Below are 14,809 nucleotides of genomic sequence, written 5' to 3' on the forward strand. Positions count from 1 at the left end.
TACATGAAAAGTACAATGATTAAATATAAGTATTTATAAAAAAAAAAATTGACAAAAAAGTAAATTTAAAATTGCAACAGTTTTGCCATCTGTCTAATTAATGATAAATTGAATTCAAATATTAAGATAAATTTCAATATTTTGAATCTTAAAATGGTATTTAATAATTACTATATATTGCAAGGTATAGTATCCTAAGTATAATACAAATTTCAGATGATTAATTTTATATTACTATTACATTTATCTATAACATAAATTTTATTACAATGGCATATATTTCAAAAGCTTGTTTTATAATAATCAGAAAATTACTATTTACATATAATTTCTGGGTAAAATTCAATTCTCTAAATAATAACTGAAAATCAATAGAGAAAATATATAACCTGCAATATATGGTCTGAATTGGCTAAATGAAATTGCAACCACATGATTATTTTGCTTTAAATTTAAGCTGATCATATAAAATCACTATATGTTAAAATGCTTATAACTTTTATAAAAATCTGATTGGTAATTTAGTAGTTCTCATCTTGTAAAATATCTCTTTAAAGTGTAGAAAGATTTATAAGTATCACAATTATATTGTTGAGTATAGATTTCCTGCACTATACAAACGTGATTTATATAAATCAGTTAAAAAAGTTGCCAAAAAGCTATATCTACCCAGGAGCTCCTACACTAATAAGACACCATGAATTGCTTTCCATCTTGTTAACATTAACTCTTGTGGTTTGCTTAATCTTTTCTAATACTGCTTCAAAGTTGCACAGTTGTAATGGCATATATATTGTATTAGGTAATTCAAATTAAACTTTTGGCCATTCTTTTTAATATTATCAATAATTTCTTTAACTGATGAAAATGAAGTAACATGTATACTATTTAAGGAATGCAGGGCAGTAACGATTGTGTGCACACTTACTAATTTTCAAAAGTTCTAATCACCCTAATTGTTCAAAAAAAATAATGATAGAAAAATGTAATGTGGATTCATGATGTAAACTTTTACTAGCAGCGTCAGGCACTCGTACGATGACGAGACTTTTATTGGCTACATCCTTATCTGAAAAATATTTTGAAAAAAAGTTCGATAGGCATCAACTCTTTGTCTACATTTTTAATTTGTTCTTCAGCGAGAGCAATGTCAGAATCATTGAAGTGTAACATTTATTTCAAATAAGAAACTTGAGGTCTCCAATTTTGAGGCTCCATTAATATTATTTTTCACAAACATGAACCGTAAAAGATACGTTTTCATTTGAAGATAATTCCGTAAAGTGATAAAGAAAGAAGTCTTGAAGGTATATATACTTGCCCAATTGGATACAAATTTTTAATCACGTGTACAGGCCGGAATCAGTTCTGTTTATTATTATAACAACTAACTTTAATTTATCTTTTTCCAAAGTTAATTTATTTTGTTGTAATAAATGCATATGCGTGCGAAAATTTTAAATATTGTGATTATACTGTATACTTTACAACTGGTTTTACCGCAGCAAAATTGGTAATGGTGTACCCTAAAATACATCATCGTGAAATAAAAATTTGTTTAGAATATTCTAGAATTAACTACAATGCACTAGCATGTACTTCTAGTTTATTATAAAAAGGAAATCAAACTGACAGGTTCAAGTTTGCGAGACAATAAAAAAAAACCAAAAAAAAAAATATGGGTAAAGACTATTATAAAATTCTTGAAGTTGATAAAAATGCAGACGATGAACAGCTTAAGAAAGCCTATCGGAAACTAGGTAGGTTTAATAAATTTGCGTTCCTTTGTTAATTTTTCGGTTTTTTTTTAAAAAAAAAAATTAATAATTTTAGCATTGAAATGGCATCCGGACAGACATCAAACTGATAAAGATGCAGCGGAACAAAAATTTAAAGAAATTAGTGAAGCTTTTGAAGTACTGAGTGATAAAAATAAAAGACAGATTTATGACATGTATGGTGAAGAGGGTTTGAAAGCAGGTCCACCCCCATCTGAAAGTAGTGCTGGTGGTGCTAGTTTTGCGGAAGGATTTCCAGGTGGCTTTGCCAATTTCCCTGGCCGCACGACCTTTACCTTTAGTAGTAAACGTAAGTATTAAAAGTATTGAGTATTGATTATAAATATTTAAAATATTTTTATTAATATATATTCTCTTTTATATTCAGCGGGATTTAATCCATCAGATCCGAATGATATCTTTAAACAATTCTTTTCAGATTTCGGAGGCGATGACGATTTTATGAATGCATTTCCTGGTGGTTTCTCTAGAAGAAGTAGAGGCGGTAAAACATCTTCTGATGAATTTATGAGTGATTTCTTTTCTAGATCACGTGGGCAAGAAAGTGGTGGTGCATTAGAGGTTAAACACACTTTGCCATTAACTCTTGAGGAGATCTACAAAGGAACTACAAAAAAACTTAAAGTCACGCGAAAACTTATTGATAGTGCTACTAACAAAGTAGTTCCTACTGACAAAATTTTGGAATTTAATGTTAGACCGGGAATGAAAGCTGGGTCTAAATTTAGATTTCCAAAATCTGGAGATGAATTACCAAATGGGGAAACGCAAGATATCGTTGTAGTTTTAGAAGAAAAACCACATCCTATATTTAAACGTGATGGAGACGATCTACGTATTACTTTAACTCTAACTTTACTTGAAGCACTTGCAGGATTTAAAAAGACTATTCAAACATTGGATGGTAGAAGATTGGCTATCTCGGATACTTCAGTAATAAAGCCGGGTCAAGAGCAAAGATTTTCTAATGAAGGAATGCCTACGAAAGACCCACAGAGAAAAGGTGATCTTTTGGTGAAATACGATGTTAAGTTTCCTATTAAGTTAACGGAAAATCACAAAAATACCTTAAAAAGCGCTTTACAAGACGTTAATTATGAATCATGATTTTTTCTTTCCGAAAAAGTTTATTTTTATTTTATTACTATTATTTGATTATCGTACTAATTATTAAAAAAATAGATAAATCATTTGTAAAAATTTATTCTCACCTTTCATGAGTAAATTATTACTTTAATAAAACCATTTATATAGTTGTAATATAATAATTAAATACTGTAACTAGAATTATAATAAAAGAGAACCCCAACCAGCAAGCATAATTAAAGCTCCAATAGGAGTAACAGGACCTAAAAATTTAAATCTAAGTTTATTCAAAACTAATAAATATATAGTTCCACTAAACATAGTGGTTCCAGCTAAAATCAAGCAACCTGCTAATATAGCTGGTTTTCCTGTTTTTGGATTATTTACACTTGATAAAACTAATAATGCTACGGAATTCATAATTTGATAATTTGTTGCTATTTGCCAATTCTTGACGGAAATAATAATAAATTAATAATGTTATCCGTCTATAAAATGTTATTTGTATATATAGATAATTCAATAAATACCTTTATTCTTGTTTGATCAGTTATATGTTTTTGAAGACCATGAGAACCTAATTTAATAACGGATCAGTAAAAATATCATCATTCAATATCGTTTATAACCGACTTACCGTAAGCACCTAATGCAATTCCTGAAAAACCTTTTTATGAAAAAATTAATAATAAATTGATTTATAATTCCTTTTAAACAAATTAATATATTTACCTAAAAATGCTCCAGCCTGCCAAAGAAAAAGTTGAGATGGCATGATGTTAGGTATAAACCAGAGAAATATGTCCAACAAAGATATCATAATTTACGAGACTTTTAAAAAAGACAACTGATCAACATTGAATGTTTCTGGAATTGCTAAATATAGAAACTACAATAGATTACCATTATATTGGTTAAAACAAATCTAAAAAAAAAATTTAGACTTTCTAAATAATGATAATGAAACACATTGCTTCAACTAGAGGTCTTGAAATTTTCCGCAACTTTCGATTGACTTTAATTTATTCTTTTGTAAACTTTATTATTTATTTTTTATTAGGTTTTAAGTGTATCTTTCGTCAAAAGACATTCAACGGTACACCGCTTCCTGTTGTCCGCTCATGTATTGTATCCAATTTGAATTATATGTTACGTAATTAATTCTTTTAAGTATTAAAAAAATTAACTCCACTCGAAATTTAATGCAACAGCTTCTTCGAAAACGTCAGCAAATAATCAATCAACTTATATAAATTCTTTCAACTCAACTTCGGAGATACTGACATTAAAAAATATTCCACCACCAAAAGCTCCGCAAAAAAAGAAAACAAAACACGGAAATAATTTTAAGTCACTTGCAGTTTATCATTATAATTTATATTATGCGCAACTTCATTTTAATAGATTGGTTTTTATAGTTCAACATAATAATCTTAACATACAAGAACAAATTATACTCCGAAGAGAATTAAAACAAAAAGGAGCAGTTCTTACAGTAACACGTGGAAGTATATTTGGAGCAGTTGTACGTCAATCAATATTATATAGTAATTTGTTGCCTCTGGTTGTCGGACCAACTTGTATGATTGGATCAAATGTTACCGATGAAGAAAATCCAAAATTAGTTGCTGATATTTTTAACATTATTAATAAGAACAAGAAGTTTATTTTGGTTGGTGGAAAAATGGATAGATCTTTATTGAACTTGGAAGGGTTTCAAAATGTAACGAAATTACCAGGATTAAAACATCTTCAAAGTGAACTAATTGGATTACTGAATTCTCCTGGTTCAAGAGTCGTTGAATTATTGAATAATAATCCTCAAAATTTGATTTTCACTCTTGATACACATAAAAATAACTTTGGTACTCAAAATTCAGGAGAAAAATCCCGGAGCGATCAAGATGATCCTTTAAGAAATAAATGAATTAAGTTTAGTTTTATATTATTTTCTAGAGTAAGAAAATTAATTTTTTACCTTTTTGGTGTTTCTAATTGTAAAAAAAAACTCTTCTTTCTTTTTTTGTTTAGTTTAAGTCAAAAGAAAGAAATAAATAAATAAATAAAATAAATGAATAAATAAATTGTTTTATTAATTATCTCTATTATTTATTATGCCACAAGAAATTTTTGAGAGAAGCCCAATGATCAGAATCTAGATACAAATATTGCATAGAAGCTTGCAGAGAAGGTTGTAAAACATCTCGGTCGTGACGGAAAAGCCACATAACAATACCCCAAACCACAGCTGCAAATATCGGGAAAGTGTGTTTAGGTTCTTCCATTGTTTTACGAGAAACTGGGAGTTTAGCTAATCCCACCATAATACGTGCAAAAACATAAAGCACAATCTAAATTAAAATGTTTAAAAGAAAGGGTGAATGTTTTTTTTATTTACAACTTATTTGAAGAAAAACAAACTACCTGCTGATTGATGTTATTGTTTTCACCAAAAACAAAATAACCACCAATTAAACCGGCTATAAATGAATGGCCATTCTGTTCTTTACCAACAATTTTTCTCTGTACATACATCAAAGTTTTATATATTGTAACAAATTTTGCTAAATTCTTTGAGTGTGTTTTTGTAGCATCAAAAACAAATTTTAGTTTATCCTCAAGACTTATCAATTTATAATTAAGGAAAGAAAAAAAAAAGTTAATAAAATATTTTCATTTAAAAGAAAGATACTTTTCTTTTTAATTAAATAAAAATTACCTTCCGGAACGAAATAAAAATGACATAACTAGAGCATGAGGAAATCTAACTTTGGCACCATAAACAGCACCATTACGAAAACCTTTGACAATTGCCAAAACATCATGATGGTCCGGATTATTAATGTATTGTGTAATTAAGTCCAACATCAAAAAAAAAAATAATTATAAAATATCGAAGCAGAAAGGATTTGCTACCAAAGTATCTCAAATGATTGGCTGTAACAAGAAGTGTGGCGCAGAAATTTTTTTTTCGTGTCAGTCACGTATTTTTTTTTTTTAAAAAAAAAATTATAAAGCCTTTTATTAAAATTCATAAATTTAAACTTTAATTGTCCTTTAAAAAAAGAAGGAAATTTGTTTGATTACGATACATAGGAATTTGTAGAAGTTGAATGCTATATATATATCAGCCTTAAATAGTATCTTAGAGAAATAAGTTATCACTAAATTTTTTTTTTTTACTCGGTTTTTGTTGCATAGAATCTGTGAATTGTAGCACGAGTGCCATAATTTTCAAATTCAGTTTCAATTGTTTTCAATAATTTATCAATTTCAGCATCTTTCCCACCTTGCTTGCTAGAAGTAGTTAAACTAGATCTTCTAATATGTCCAGAATTATTGTTTTTCTTAATACTATTCATTAAACTATTTCTTCTTACATTACTATTATTTATATTTAATTTTAATTCATGACCTATAGAATTTAATATACATCTATAAGATTCCAACGTATAAGTTGTAAGTGATTGAGCTAATTTATCATGGGATAATCTTGAACTAATGGTAAATTCTCGGTGTTCATGGTAAATCGGAGAAGAAATGTTTGGAGTTGAAGAGAAATGTTGGGCGTGTAACAATGTTACATCTGGATTTATGCCACGTGATTGTAATTTCTTTCTAACTATTTAGTCAAGAAAAGTTAGTATAGATATTTAATTATAAAAATCATTCAATCACACACTTACATGAGTAATTTATACGTTCGGTAACAGGTCCTTCATTAATTAATTTTAATTCGGGATCAGATATTTCAATCCAACCACCGATCTTACACACTCTCATTAATTCAGAATACATAAATTGTTCCCATTGTGTTTCAGTTAGATCAAATATCATAAAACGAATGTGTACAAAATCAAAAGTCGAATCTGGAAATGGAAGACCATTAAGAAAATCGTGATGTATAAATTGAACATTAAATGGTTTCGTTGTAGGAAATAAAGGAAGTAAATCTATTCCTATATAGCGGGAAGATGGATAATCTGATGACATTTCACAAATCCAAGCTCCTGAACCACAACCCACATCTAACACTTTAGCACCACTAATTAAACGTGGTTTAATTGGAGAAGAGAAATTACCATTCCATCCTTCTCTAAGTACACAATGACCTAAATGTATTACTTCATCAACTGTGGCTAAATTATTGTTTTCAAGAAATAATTCTCTATAATTATTATTCGTTAAAGTTTTATTATTAATACTTCGATTGTTAAGTTTTGATTGAATTGTACCCATAATAATGTACCTATATATGTGTGTATATATGTATATTAAATTTCTAAATATTTTATTTGTTTTTATATATATATTAATTTTTTTTTTTTTTTTTTGTTGAATGTAATCGAAAGAAAAAATGGGGTTTAGATAAAAGAAAAAAGAAAGTGCATCGTCTCTCTACTGTCTGTCAACAAGAGAGTGGCGTTGATAAATGCAAAGAAATGATTTTATTTTATTATTTTGGATTATAATTGATTTTAATTGGTGTTTGTGAATAATTATTGTTATTTCTGATTCGGAAATATATATTGGAGAAAAAAAAGTTTATCTGCGGGAGCAAATTTATTGAGCACCAATTATATTCATTTACTTTGTTTGCATTCTTTTCATTCTAAACCAAAATCATATATTTTATAAATAATCACCATTGTTAGTAAAAATGATGCACTTTATGATATCACTGAAAGTTACTAGATCATCTTGCTTATCTCGTGACAGATCAAAAATCGGCAAAGATCTATAATATCACCTGATAATATAAAAAAAAGCCACACATAATAATGCTTTAAACTCTACAAGATAGAATGAGTAATCAATCAATATTTCCAATGCTATATATGCAGCATAATTAATTATTCTGTAATTAAATGAATTGAGTCTCAATACAATTATGTTCATGATGAAAAAAATATTGTCTTAAATAGAAAGGATATAAGGATGGTATAAAATGTACCAGTAGGTCTATGATTTTATATATCCTATGTTTTCTGAAAAAATTTTCATGTAAAATTTCTATTAGAGTAATAGAAAATGAAATGATTAATATAATTTCATTCTAAACATCACGCCACATTTCTGCGTAACTGATATCATATGCCTGTGATATATTACTACTAGTCATGATTTATTTTATCACAAATAAATAATCTACTTACTCGTCTTTAGCTATATTACAAAGTCCGATTGAGTCTTAAAACTCTATTCTCATAAACCCTTATTACAGAGAATGAAGAGAATGAAAGTCTCATGACGAAAAATTGATTGAGTGTGCAAAGTAACCTAGATAGTCTAATTAATAACACATTTAATCGGCATAATGAAATCCGTCACGATTGGGTGTTAATGTCATTCTATGACAAAGAACTGTTAATATTGATAAAGGTTGATGTAACGATGAATTCCGTGGTATAAACATTAAACTCTAGAACAGGTGGAAATAAAACTTCAGACTTCATTTCCCGAAGAAATGAACCTCTTCAAGGAACCTTTGCAAAAGGTTTCCAACGCTCTCAGTATCCGGAACAAATAAGAAGTGAATTTTTTTTCTCATCTTGCTAATTTAATTTATAGACAATACTTATCTCTTCAAATTTATTGGTATAAAAATTTCAACACTGTAGGCACAAATTTTATATTCGCGTGTATTACAACTGATCTTGCTCAGAGGAGACCTTTTCGATGGACACATTACATCTTTTCGTTAAATTAGTTAGACAGGTTGTATTATACTAAATCGCCTAGCTTTATTTTCATTTTTTTTTTATTTCTGTATTTATAAAAGCTTGTTCTTTCTGTATTTGTTATCTACTAAATAAAACGAAATTTAAATAACAATATTAAAAATCAATTGAAATACGTGAATTGATTTTAGAGGTAAGTTTTCCATCGGTTGCTTTGCAACATGAGTGCAGATATAAAAACAAGCGAAGTGTAAAATAAAAAGTAAGATCAGGTATGATAGATCGCAAATCAATTTTCGTTATTCTTTTTTATTAACTTTACGATGTCTTTATAGACTCATTTAATATTTGATATTGTTAGTGATGCTAAAACGTTTTCAGTAAGTTCCATGGCAAGGCATAAAACATTTACCCGCCAATGCTAGTTAATTGGAGTAATTAAGAAAATAGTATCATGCCTATACTCCTATTTCTGATATAAAATCGGATCTTGGCGTATTTAAATACGAAAAAGCTAGCATAATCACTCAAGCAATGAGACAGATAATTATTATATTATTGAGTCATATTAAAATTTGTAAACATATTATACTAAAAACATATAAAAAATTTACATGCATATTTTAAGACTTCTATATAAATAATAAATAATATAACTAGAATATCAATAAATTTTGATGACAACAAATAAATTATAAATACAACAATATAAATACAAAAAAATCAATACAAAATAGCTAGGTTATATTATGTAAATATTTCAAAAGGAGTAACAGCATTTGAAATTATACTTCCAAATAAATTTTCTTGACTTAAAAATTGTGTAGGGAATACTACTAGATGTCCACGAATATTTTTTAATTTTTCTTCTATTTCTTCTTTTGTTGCTTCAGAATTTGCTACATGGCCTGTTGGTACTTTTGCAGGATCAGGAACAAATTCCTTATATTGATCCCAATTAATAACTATAATAAAAAATAAGTTAAAAATTATTATTTTTTATCAAGGAAAAAAAAAATGAAAACTTACCATTATCATCAGGTACACATCTAAACACAGAACGATAAGTTTCAGTATTATTATGTGCGACAGATTGCCAATAATCATAAAATTCCTCCGAAAGTGGGTCCATAACAACTAAATCTTCTTTTGTAGGATGCTTAGGTTTCTTGGGAGGATAAAATGAAGCAGGGTCATCTAATATTGATGTGAATGGCTTTTCTTCCCCAACTGTTAAGTCATATAATATATCTGGTTTTATTGGTGGTAAACAACTTTTTGTAATTGAAGAATGATCTTGTATTTCAAGTAATCCAAGATGCTCTTTAAATAAAGAGCTCCGCAATGTATATGCAAATTTGGATGCCTGATACTATATGTTAAAAATAATATTATTCTTTAATATCTGATATTTTTTTAAAAAAAATATGTTATTATTTATTTACCGGCTTTCCATTCATACGTGCATCAACTTTCTTATTATCTTTAATAACAATCGCAATCTCCGAGTCACGATTTCCAAGTTGAGACCTGTCATTTAAATTAGCTATATAAAGGATAGGCAATAGGCCAAACCAAGTTAATTATTAGTTACGTGAAATGCAACTTAGAAGCTATAACTAATATACCACCGATATTTTTTCTATTAAAAATCTTTGATAGAAATTTAGAAATTTTCTTACCTGAACCAATAATAACATAACGATCATCAACAATCATTAATTTACTATGTATATAAATTTCTTCCGTAAAATGCTTAAGAACAACTGGCTCTCCTACTTTTTCATCGGAAAATGAAACTTTTGAAAAACGTGATTCTTTATCATTTTCACTTTTACTTTCGTTATCAAATGGTACTTCTGGTTGCTTTGATTCAGTTATATTTTGATTTTTATCCAATGATTTACTAGAAGTTGGTTCATTTAAATGTGTTGAATTATCTTCTGATGACCTTTCTTGATTTTGTTTTTCTCTCCTTGCTTTTAAAGACAATAATGACTTCTTTGATCGAAGTGATTTATTTTCACCCTTATTATTAACATGATGTACTTTATCATATCCACGTAATGAGTAAAAGGTAATATATTTCTCTGAATTAATTCCTGCCTCACTTAATTTTTCTAAAATTCCTTTTCCGCCACGACATATTGACATATATTGCCAATGCATCACCATGCTAAAAAAGAATATATATATTTGAGAAAAAGTATACTCATTATAATATGTAATTAAAGAAATCACTTACCGAATTGTTCCAGCATCGCTTGAATTTAAATCAGACTCAAATGATGGTAATAAAGGCATAATTACAATAATTCGGAATTTTTCATTATTTTCATGTGCCTTTTTAATTCTTTCAACAATACACTAAAAGTAATTAAATTTTAATTAAAGGTTAACACATTAGAATTATTAATAATAAAATGACTTACCTCGCCTATCCTATTCTTGATAACGTATTTTGGATCATTTTCTTCATTTTCTGTAGTTGTAACTAAAATATGAAAAAATATTAGAAATTCAATTTTAAATTTAATAATATCACTTATAAACTTACTAAAAAATTGATTCTCAATGTAAATAAAATGTTTCGAAGTTCTAATCAAATGACAATATGCATTATATATGGAGCTCTATAAAATAAATAAATTAAATCAATAAATAATTTATATATTTTTTTTTTTAAGGAAAAAAATAAATGAATACCTCACGTTCGATTCCACTACTCCAATATGCACTGCTCCTTAATAATTGTACATCACATGTTCCTTAAATTAATAAAATAGGTTATGAAAATTTGAGATAATCTTAAATAAATTCCCATTTAAAATTTACCTCTGAATTTACTTTCATCACGTGTACTAACGTATTCTCCTTTTGGAGTTAAAAACGGAAATTTATCTTTATCATAAGCTTTCTCATCTTTAATAAAATTCCATCTTTGGACAAAATGTCTTGCCACATCTCTCGCTGGTGGTCCAACCTAAAAATAAATTTAATATAAAATTTTGTTTGGTTAGATTTTTAATTATTAAAAAAATTTTAAATCTTAATTTATTGATATACTTACCATTCCTAACAAAAAAAATAAATAAATAAAAATTTAATTAATATTAACTATTAAATTTCTTATGTAATTACAATGCATTAATCCTATATATACCTATTGAAACATCATGCCATGGCATACGAGGAGCTTGTGATTTATCAACCATCGAGGTTTCATAATCAACAACTAAAAAAAAAGAAAAGGAATCAATAAAATAATATTATCAAATATTGACCGCAGTTAATTCTTACCATTCTGAAAATCTTTTATCCTCGGATTAGAATAGTCCTGACCTGGCCATATTGTGGGTTGTTTAAAATTATCCGGACACCAATCAGCTAATTCATGATTGTGTGTATCATAACGGCCAAAGCATAAATCTAATCCCCCGATAAATGCAATACGACAATCAACAACTACTATTTTCTGATAAACAAAGATTATTTAGGTAAATATTATTAATTTCAGGATTGGCATAAATTAAAGGAATCAAAATACCTCATGATGCTAAAATTTGAAATTAAATAAAAAATTAATAAATAATTGTATGTGTATTCAATATATAATTAAAAATAATTAAAAAAACTTACAGCCCAAAACATTGTACCCTCAGGTCCATGATCTGGATGTCTTTGAACTATAAAAAGTTAATTGATATTGTGAAATTTTATCAGTCCATTTATAAATTTCCAAAAATACCTTTAATATTTTCATGAAGTTCCTGTAATGATTTCTTTGTATGATATGAATCCAGAGTTAAAGAATATTTAACTTCCTTGTAAACAACAATATAAATCATCACACCTTCTTCAGCTTTTCTTTTAAGCAGTCTATCTAATCGAAACTCCTCATTTTCTGATGGAGGACGACGAAAATACTTTACAAGTATAAAACTTTTTAGTTTTATTTGACAAATACAAAATTAGAAAGTTCCTAGAAAACTTACCAATTCTGGTGATAACCACCAATCTTCGATATAAATTTCAGATTTAGCTGCTAAAATGGCTTCAGATACAGCAAAGAAATAATCTTTACCATCTACATACCATTTAACTTTTACATTCTCTCTAATAGGTGCATAAGAGTCATATCGATGTTGTTTAATCCAGGGAGATGATTGCGTAATTCTTTCAATGCTTTCCAAAAGTTCATTCAATTTACGTGAATCGCCTTTAAGTTCAATCCTTCGGGAACTATTTTCTATACTAACGTGGTCATGAAGTTTTAATTTTATTACACGATCGAGTGTTCCTTGCAAAGTAAGTTTATTGCATTTAAAATGTTTGTCAAGAAGGAAAACATCTGATGGTGTTAACGAACTCATATGTGAATTAAATGCTATATATGAATCACGAACGACTACCCATTCGGTTATCCATTTCGAACTCCTAAAAGAACACATAGGCGTATAGAATCTATCAACTTTATTCGCATAATAACCTTCTTTTCCCTTCCATCCCATGTCTCTTGTTATAGAAATAGCACCAATCTCCAAGAATTCATTGAGCTCGTAAGAAACATGCATATTTAATGTTCTAATTAATTTAATTAGATAATCCTCCAACTGATTCCTTCTTTCAAGAGCTGCGGCTTGGTGAAGTTCATGTCGTACTTGAGGTGAGTGAAAAAACGATTTAAACCATCTATAAAGACCACTTGGTATCTTTGGTATAAAAGGCAAGTCATTCCTTTGTTTTAAACTGAAATAAAGTAAAACAAAATCAAATCCTGTTCTTTTAATAACCCATTTAACATCTCCATATTCTAATTCAATTCTAAATATGGTTTGTACATTATAATTATTTTCATCTTTTTGTGAGTCTGTAATTGCAAGCTAAAAAAAATTAAAATTCGATAAGTAAAACATTTTATTGTTAAAATACAAAAAAAGTAATAGTTAATACCTTCAAAGCATCAAATAAGATAAATGGCTATAAAATAAAATGAATTATAAATATTGGTTGCTTAAGTTTAAATTTATTAAAGTAAAATTCAGTTTAATTACCGCTTTATGACCTTTATTATCTCTTCGAGCCCATAAATAAGGTACAATAATCGGACTTGGAAATGTAAGAACCCCTAAATTACCAGTATCCCTTAAATGTTTTCTATCAGATGAACTGATCATTTTATTAATTTTTGACATAGCAAGTGCTTTCCGAACACGACTGCGAAATAGGGTTTTCGTATCTTTTACTTAAATTTATCAAATTATAATCAATACATATACACAAAAAAAACCATATATATGTGTATATAACAAGAATAATTAAACTTACCTTCTTCTTTTTCTTCTTCGAGTTGTTGTTTTATTTGATTAGATGGTCCAGCTTCTTCACTAATTAAATCCGAGTCAGGAGGTTCTGATTGACGTCTTTGTCTTGTAAAATAAGGTTGTTCTGGATGATGTTCTTCAATGTATGGAGCAGATAATTGATCATCTGAAGGTCCTGGCGCATTTTCTAATGGTTTGGATTTTCGACGTCTTTGTTGTTTGTTCGGGTCAGTATTACGACGACGGCGAGGTTGACTCTTAGAATTTCCTTTCGTATTGAAGATATTTGATAATATAGATTGTTGCCAATAAGATTGTTCATCTTCTTCATTATCCGATTCATTTTTAGTAGATGAATCATTTTTATCGTCTTTATTTTGATTCAATAATGCAAGCGTTTTATTGGAAAGTTGTACTAATATATTGTTATCAGAAGATTCAATTTCATCATTTTTCGAGTCATTGGATGTTAAAGGATCAGACATTTGGGAAAATAATCTTTTATCATCGATTTAGTGATGATTATTATTAAATTAAATTTTAAAATTTTAAGTGAAAAAATAAAAAGAACAAGGATTTTCGGTTTACTTTTATAGCATTCATATCATTAATTTTTTAATGGGTAATATTTACGTATTGAAAATCATGATCATCATTTTGTTTTTTTTTGGCTGAAAAGATAAATTTAACAGGGGTTACATCTGACGTATGGACGATCCTTGTGACCTTGTCAAACGTTACAAATTAAAAAAAGGCTACCAAAAAAAAAATAATTCTTATTTATTTGACTTTAAAAAGAAACTTTATAAACATATTTTTATTTTAAAATTTTTTATTCCGATCTTCACGTTCGTAATAGAAGATCTGTTTAGAATATGCAAGCAAGTATTTAAAATGGTAGGTTCTCGTGCAGTGTGCA

General features: G+C 27.9%; 8 protein-coding genes across 9 annotated transcripts; 3 read left to right on the forward strand and 5 right to left on the reverse strand.

The window, feature by feature from the left end:
* The first annotated feature begins 1,645 nt into the window (after positions 1-1,645).
* Positions 1,646-3,067, forward strand: OCT59_025816 (uncharacterized protein). 2 transcript variants are annotated; one of them, XM_025309592.2, is made up of 3 exons: positions 1,646-1,760; positions 1,834-2,088; positions 2,167-3,067. In XM_025309592.2, the coding sequence occupies exons 1-3, from the start codon at positions 1,679-1,681 to the stop codon at positions 2,904-2,906; spliced, it is 1,077 nt and encodes a 358-aa protein (XP_025167935.1). In that variant the 5' UTR covers positions 1,646-1,678; the 3' UTR covers positions 2,907-3,067. The 2 variants fall into 2 exon arrangements, with proteins under 2 accessions (XP_025167935.1, XP_065992321.1); XM_066142739.1 differs by having other exon boundaries at positions 1,856-2,088.
* Positions 2,894-3,763, reverse strand: OCT59_025817 (uncharacterized protein). The gene is made up of 4 exons (XM_025328141.2): positions 3,618-3,763; positions 3,523-3,552; positions 3,416-3,462; positions 2,894-3,335 (listed from the first exon to the last, which is right to left on the reverse strand). Exons 1-4 carry the CDS (start codon positions 3,703-3,705, stop codon positions 3,087-3,089), a joined length of 414 nt encoding a protein of 137 aa, XP_025167936.2. The 5' UTR covers positions 3,706-3,763; the 3' UTR covers positions 2,894-3,086.
* A 76-nt stretch (positions 3,764-3,839) lies between these two features.
* Positions 3,840-4,988, forward strand: OCT59_025818 (uncharacterized protein; the record flags this gene model as incomplete). The annotated part of the gene is made up of 2 exons (XM_066142740.1): positions 3,840-4,008; positions 4,097-4,988. The coding sequence occupies 2 exons, from the start codon at positions 3,840-3,842 to the stop codon at positions 4,810-4,812; spliced, it is 885 nt and encodes a 294-aa protein (XP_065992322.1). The 3' UTR covers positions 4,813-4,988.
* Positions 4,945-5,772, reverse strand: OCT59_025819 (uncharacterized protein). The gene is made up of 3 exons (XM_025309593.2): positions 5,605-5,772; positions 5,310-5,508; positions 4,945-5,236 (listed from the first exon to the last, which is right to left on the reverse strand). Exons 1-3 carry the CDS (start codon positions 5,751-5,753, stop codon positions 4,991-4,993), a joined length of 594 nt encoding a protein of 197 aa, XP_025167938.1. The 5' UTR covers positions 5,754-5,772; the 3' UTR covers positions 4,945-4,990.
* A 113-nt stretch (positions 5,773-5,885) lies between these two features.
* Positions 5,886-7,347, reverse strand: OCT59_025820 (uncharacterized protein). Its single transcript, XM_025321775.2, has 2 exons — positions 6,572-7,347; positions 5,886-6,507 (listed from the first exon to the last, which is right to left on the reverse strand). Exons 1-2 carry the CDS (start codon positions 7,122-7,124, stop codon positions 6,065-6,067), a joined length of 996 nt encoding a protein of 331 aa, XP_025167939.1. The 5' UTR covers positions 7,125-7,347; the 3' UTR covers positions 5,886-6,064.
* Positions 7,348-8,202: 855 nt separating this feature from the next.
* OCT59_025821 (uncharacterized protein) lies at positions 8,203-8,991 on the forward strand (the record flags this gene model as incomplete). Its single annotated transcript, XM_066142741.1, has 5 exons — positions 8,203-8,222; positions 8,312-8,418; positions 8,507-8,594; positions 8,830-8,838; positions 8,928-8,991. 5 exons carry the CDS (start codon positions 8,203-8,205, stop codon positions 8,989-8,991), a joined length of 288 nt encoding a protein of 95 aa, XP_065992323.1.
* Positions 8,992-9,313: 322 nt separating this feature from the next.
* On the reverse strand, positions 9,314-11,639 carry OCT59_025822 (uncharacterized protein; the record flags this gene model as incomplete). The annotated part of the gene is made up of 10 exons (XM_066142742.1): positions 9,314-9,531; positions 9,596-9,938; positions 10,012-10,112; positions 10,249-10,742; positions 10,812-10,933; positions 10,999-11,060; positions 11,124-11,199; positions 11,273-11,334; positions 11,402-11,549; positions 11,637-11,639. The coding sequence occupies 10 exons, from the start codon at positions 11,637-11,639 to the stop codon at positions 9,314-9,316; spliced, it is 1,629 nt and encodes a 542-aa protein (XP_065992324.1).
* A 64-nt stretch (positions 11,640-11,703) lies between these two features.
* OCT59_025823 (uncharacterized protein) lies at positions 11,704-14,444 on the reverse strand (the record flags this gene model as incomplete). The annotated part of the gene is made up of 9 exons (XM_066142743.1): positions 13,895-14,444; positions 13,621-13,811; positions 13,520-13,546; positions 12,562-13,449; positions 12,315-12,492; positions 12,206-12,252; positions 12,114-12,122; positions 11,867-12,041; positions 11,704-11,801 (listed from the first exon to the last, which is right to left on the reverse strand). Exons 1-9 carry the CDS (start codon positions 14,373-14,375, stop codon positions 11,704-11,706), a joined length of 2,094 nt encoding a protein of 697 aa, XP_065992325.1. The 5' UTR covers positions 14,376-14,444.
* Positions 14,445-14,809: the final 365 nt, after the last annotated feature.

Source organism: Rhizophagus irregularis, chromosome 6 (assembly GCF_026210795.1).
Source record: "Rhizophagus irregularis chromosome 6, complete sequence".
Classification (NCBI taxonomy): Eukaryota; Fungi; Glomeromycota; class Glomeromycetes; order Glomerales; family Glomeraceae; genus Rhizophagus; species Rhizophagus irregularis.

Coding starts and splice junctions, on each gene's coding strand:
- OCT59_025816 (XM_025309592.2), top strand. CDS start 1,679: ATGGGTAAAGACTATTATAAAATTCTTGAAGTTGATAAAAATGCAGAC. Junction 1,761..1,833: donor GAAAGCCTATCGGAAACTAG/GTAGGTTTAATA, acceptor TAATAATTTTAG/CATTGAAATGGCATCCGGAC. Junction 2,089..2,166: donor CTTTACCTTTAGTAGTAAAC/GTAAGTATTAAA, acceptor TTTTATATTCAG/CGGGATTTAATCCATCAGAT.
- OCT59_025817 (XM_025328141.2), bottom strand. CDS start 3,705: ATGATATCTTTGTTGGACATATTTCTCTGGTTTATACCTAACATCATG. Junction 3,553..3,617: donor GCAGGCTGGAGCATTTTTAG/GTAAATATATTA, acceptor TTTCATAAAAAG/GTTTTTCAGGAATTGCATTA. Junction 3,336..3,415: donor CTGATCAAACAAGAATAAAG/GTATTTATTGAA, acceptor ATTTCCGTCAAG/AATTGGCAAATAGCAACAAA.
- OCT59_025819 (XM_025309593.2), bottom strand. CDS start 5,753: ATGTTGGACTTAATTACACAATACATTAATAATCCGGACCATCATGAT. Junction 5,509..5,604: donor TTTTTATTTCGTTCCGGAAG/GTAATTTTTATT, acceptor TAAATTGATAAG/TCTTGAGGATAAACTAAAAT. Junction 5,237..5,309: donor ACAATAACATCAATCAGCAG/GTAGTTTGTTTT, acceptor ATTTTAATTTAG/ATTGTGCTTTATGTTTTTGC.
- OCT59_025820 (XM_025321775.2), bottom strand. CDS start 7,124: ATGGGTACAATTCAATCAAAACTTAACAATCGAAGTATTAATAATAAA. Junction 6,508..6,571: donor CGAACGTATAAATTACTCAT/GTAAGTGTGTGA, acceptor TTGACTAAATAG/TTAGAAAGAAATTACAATCA.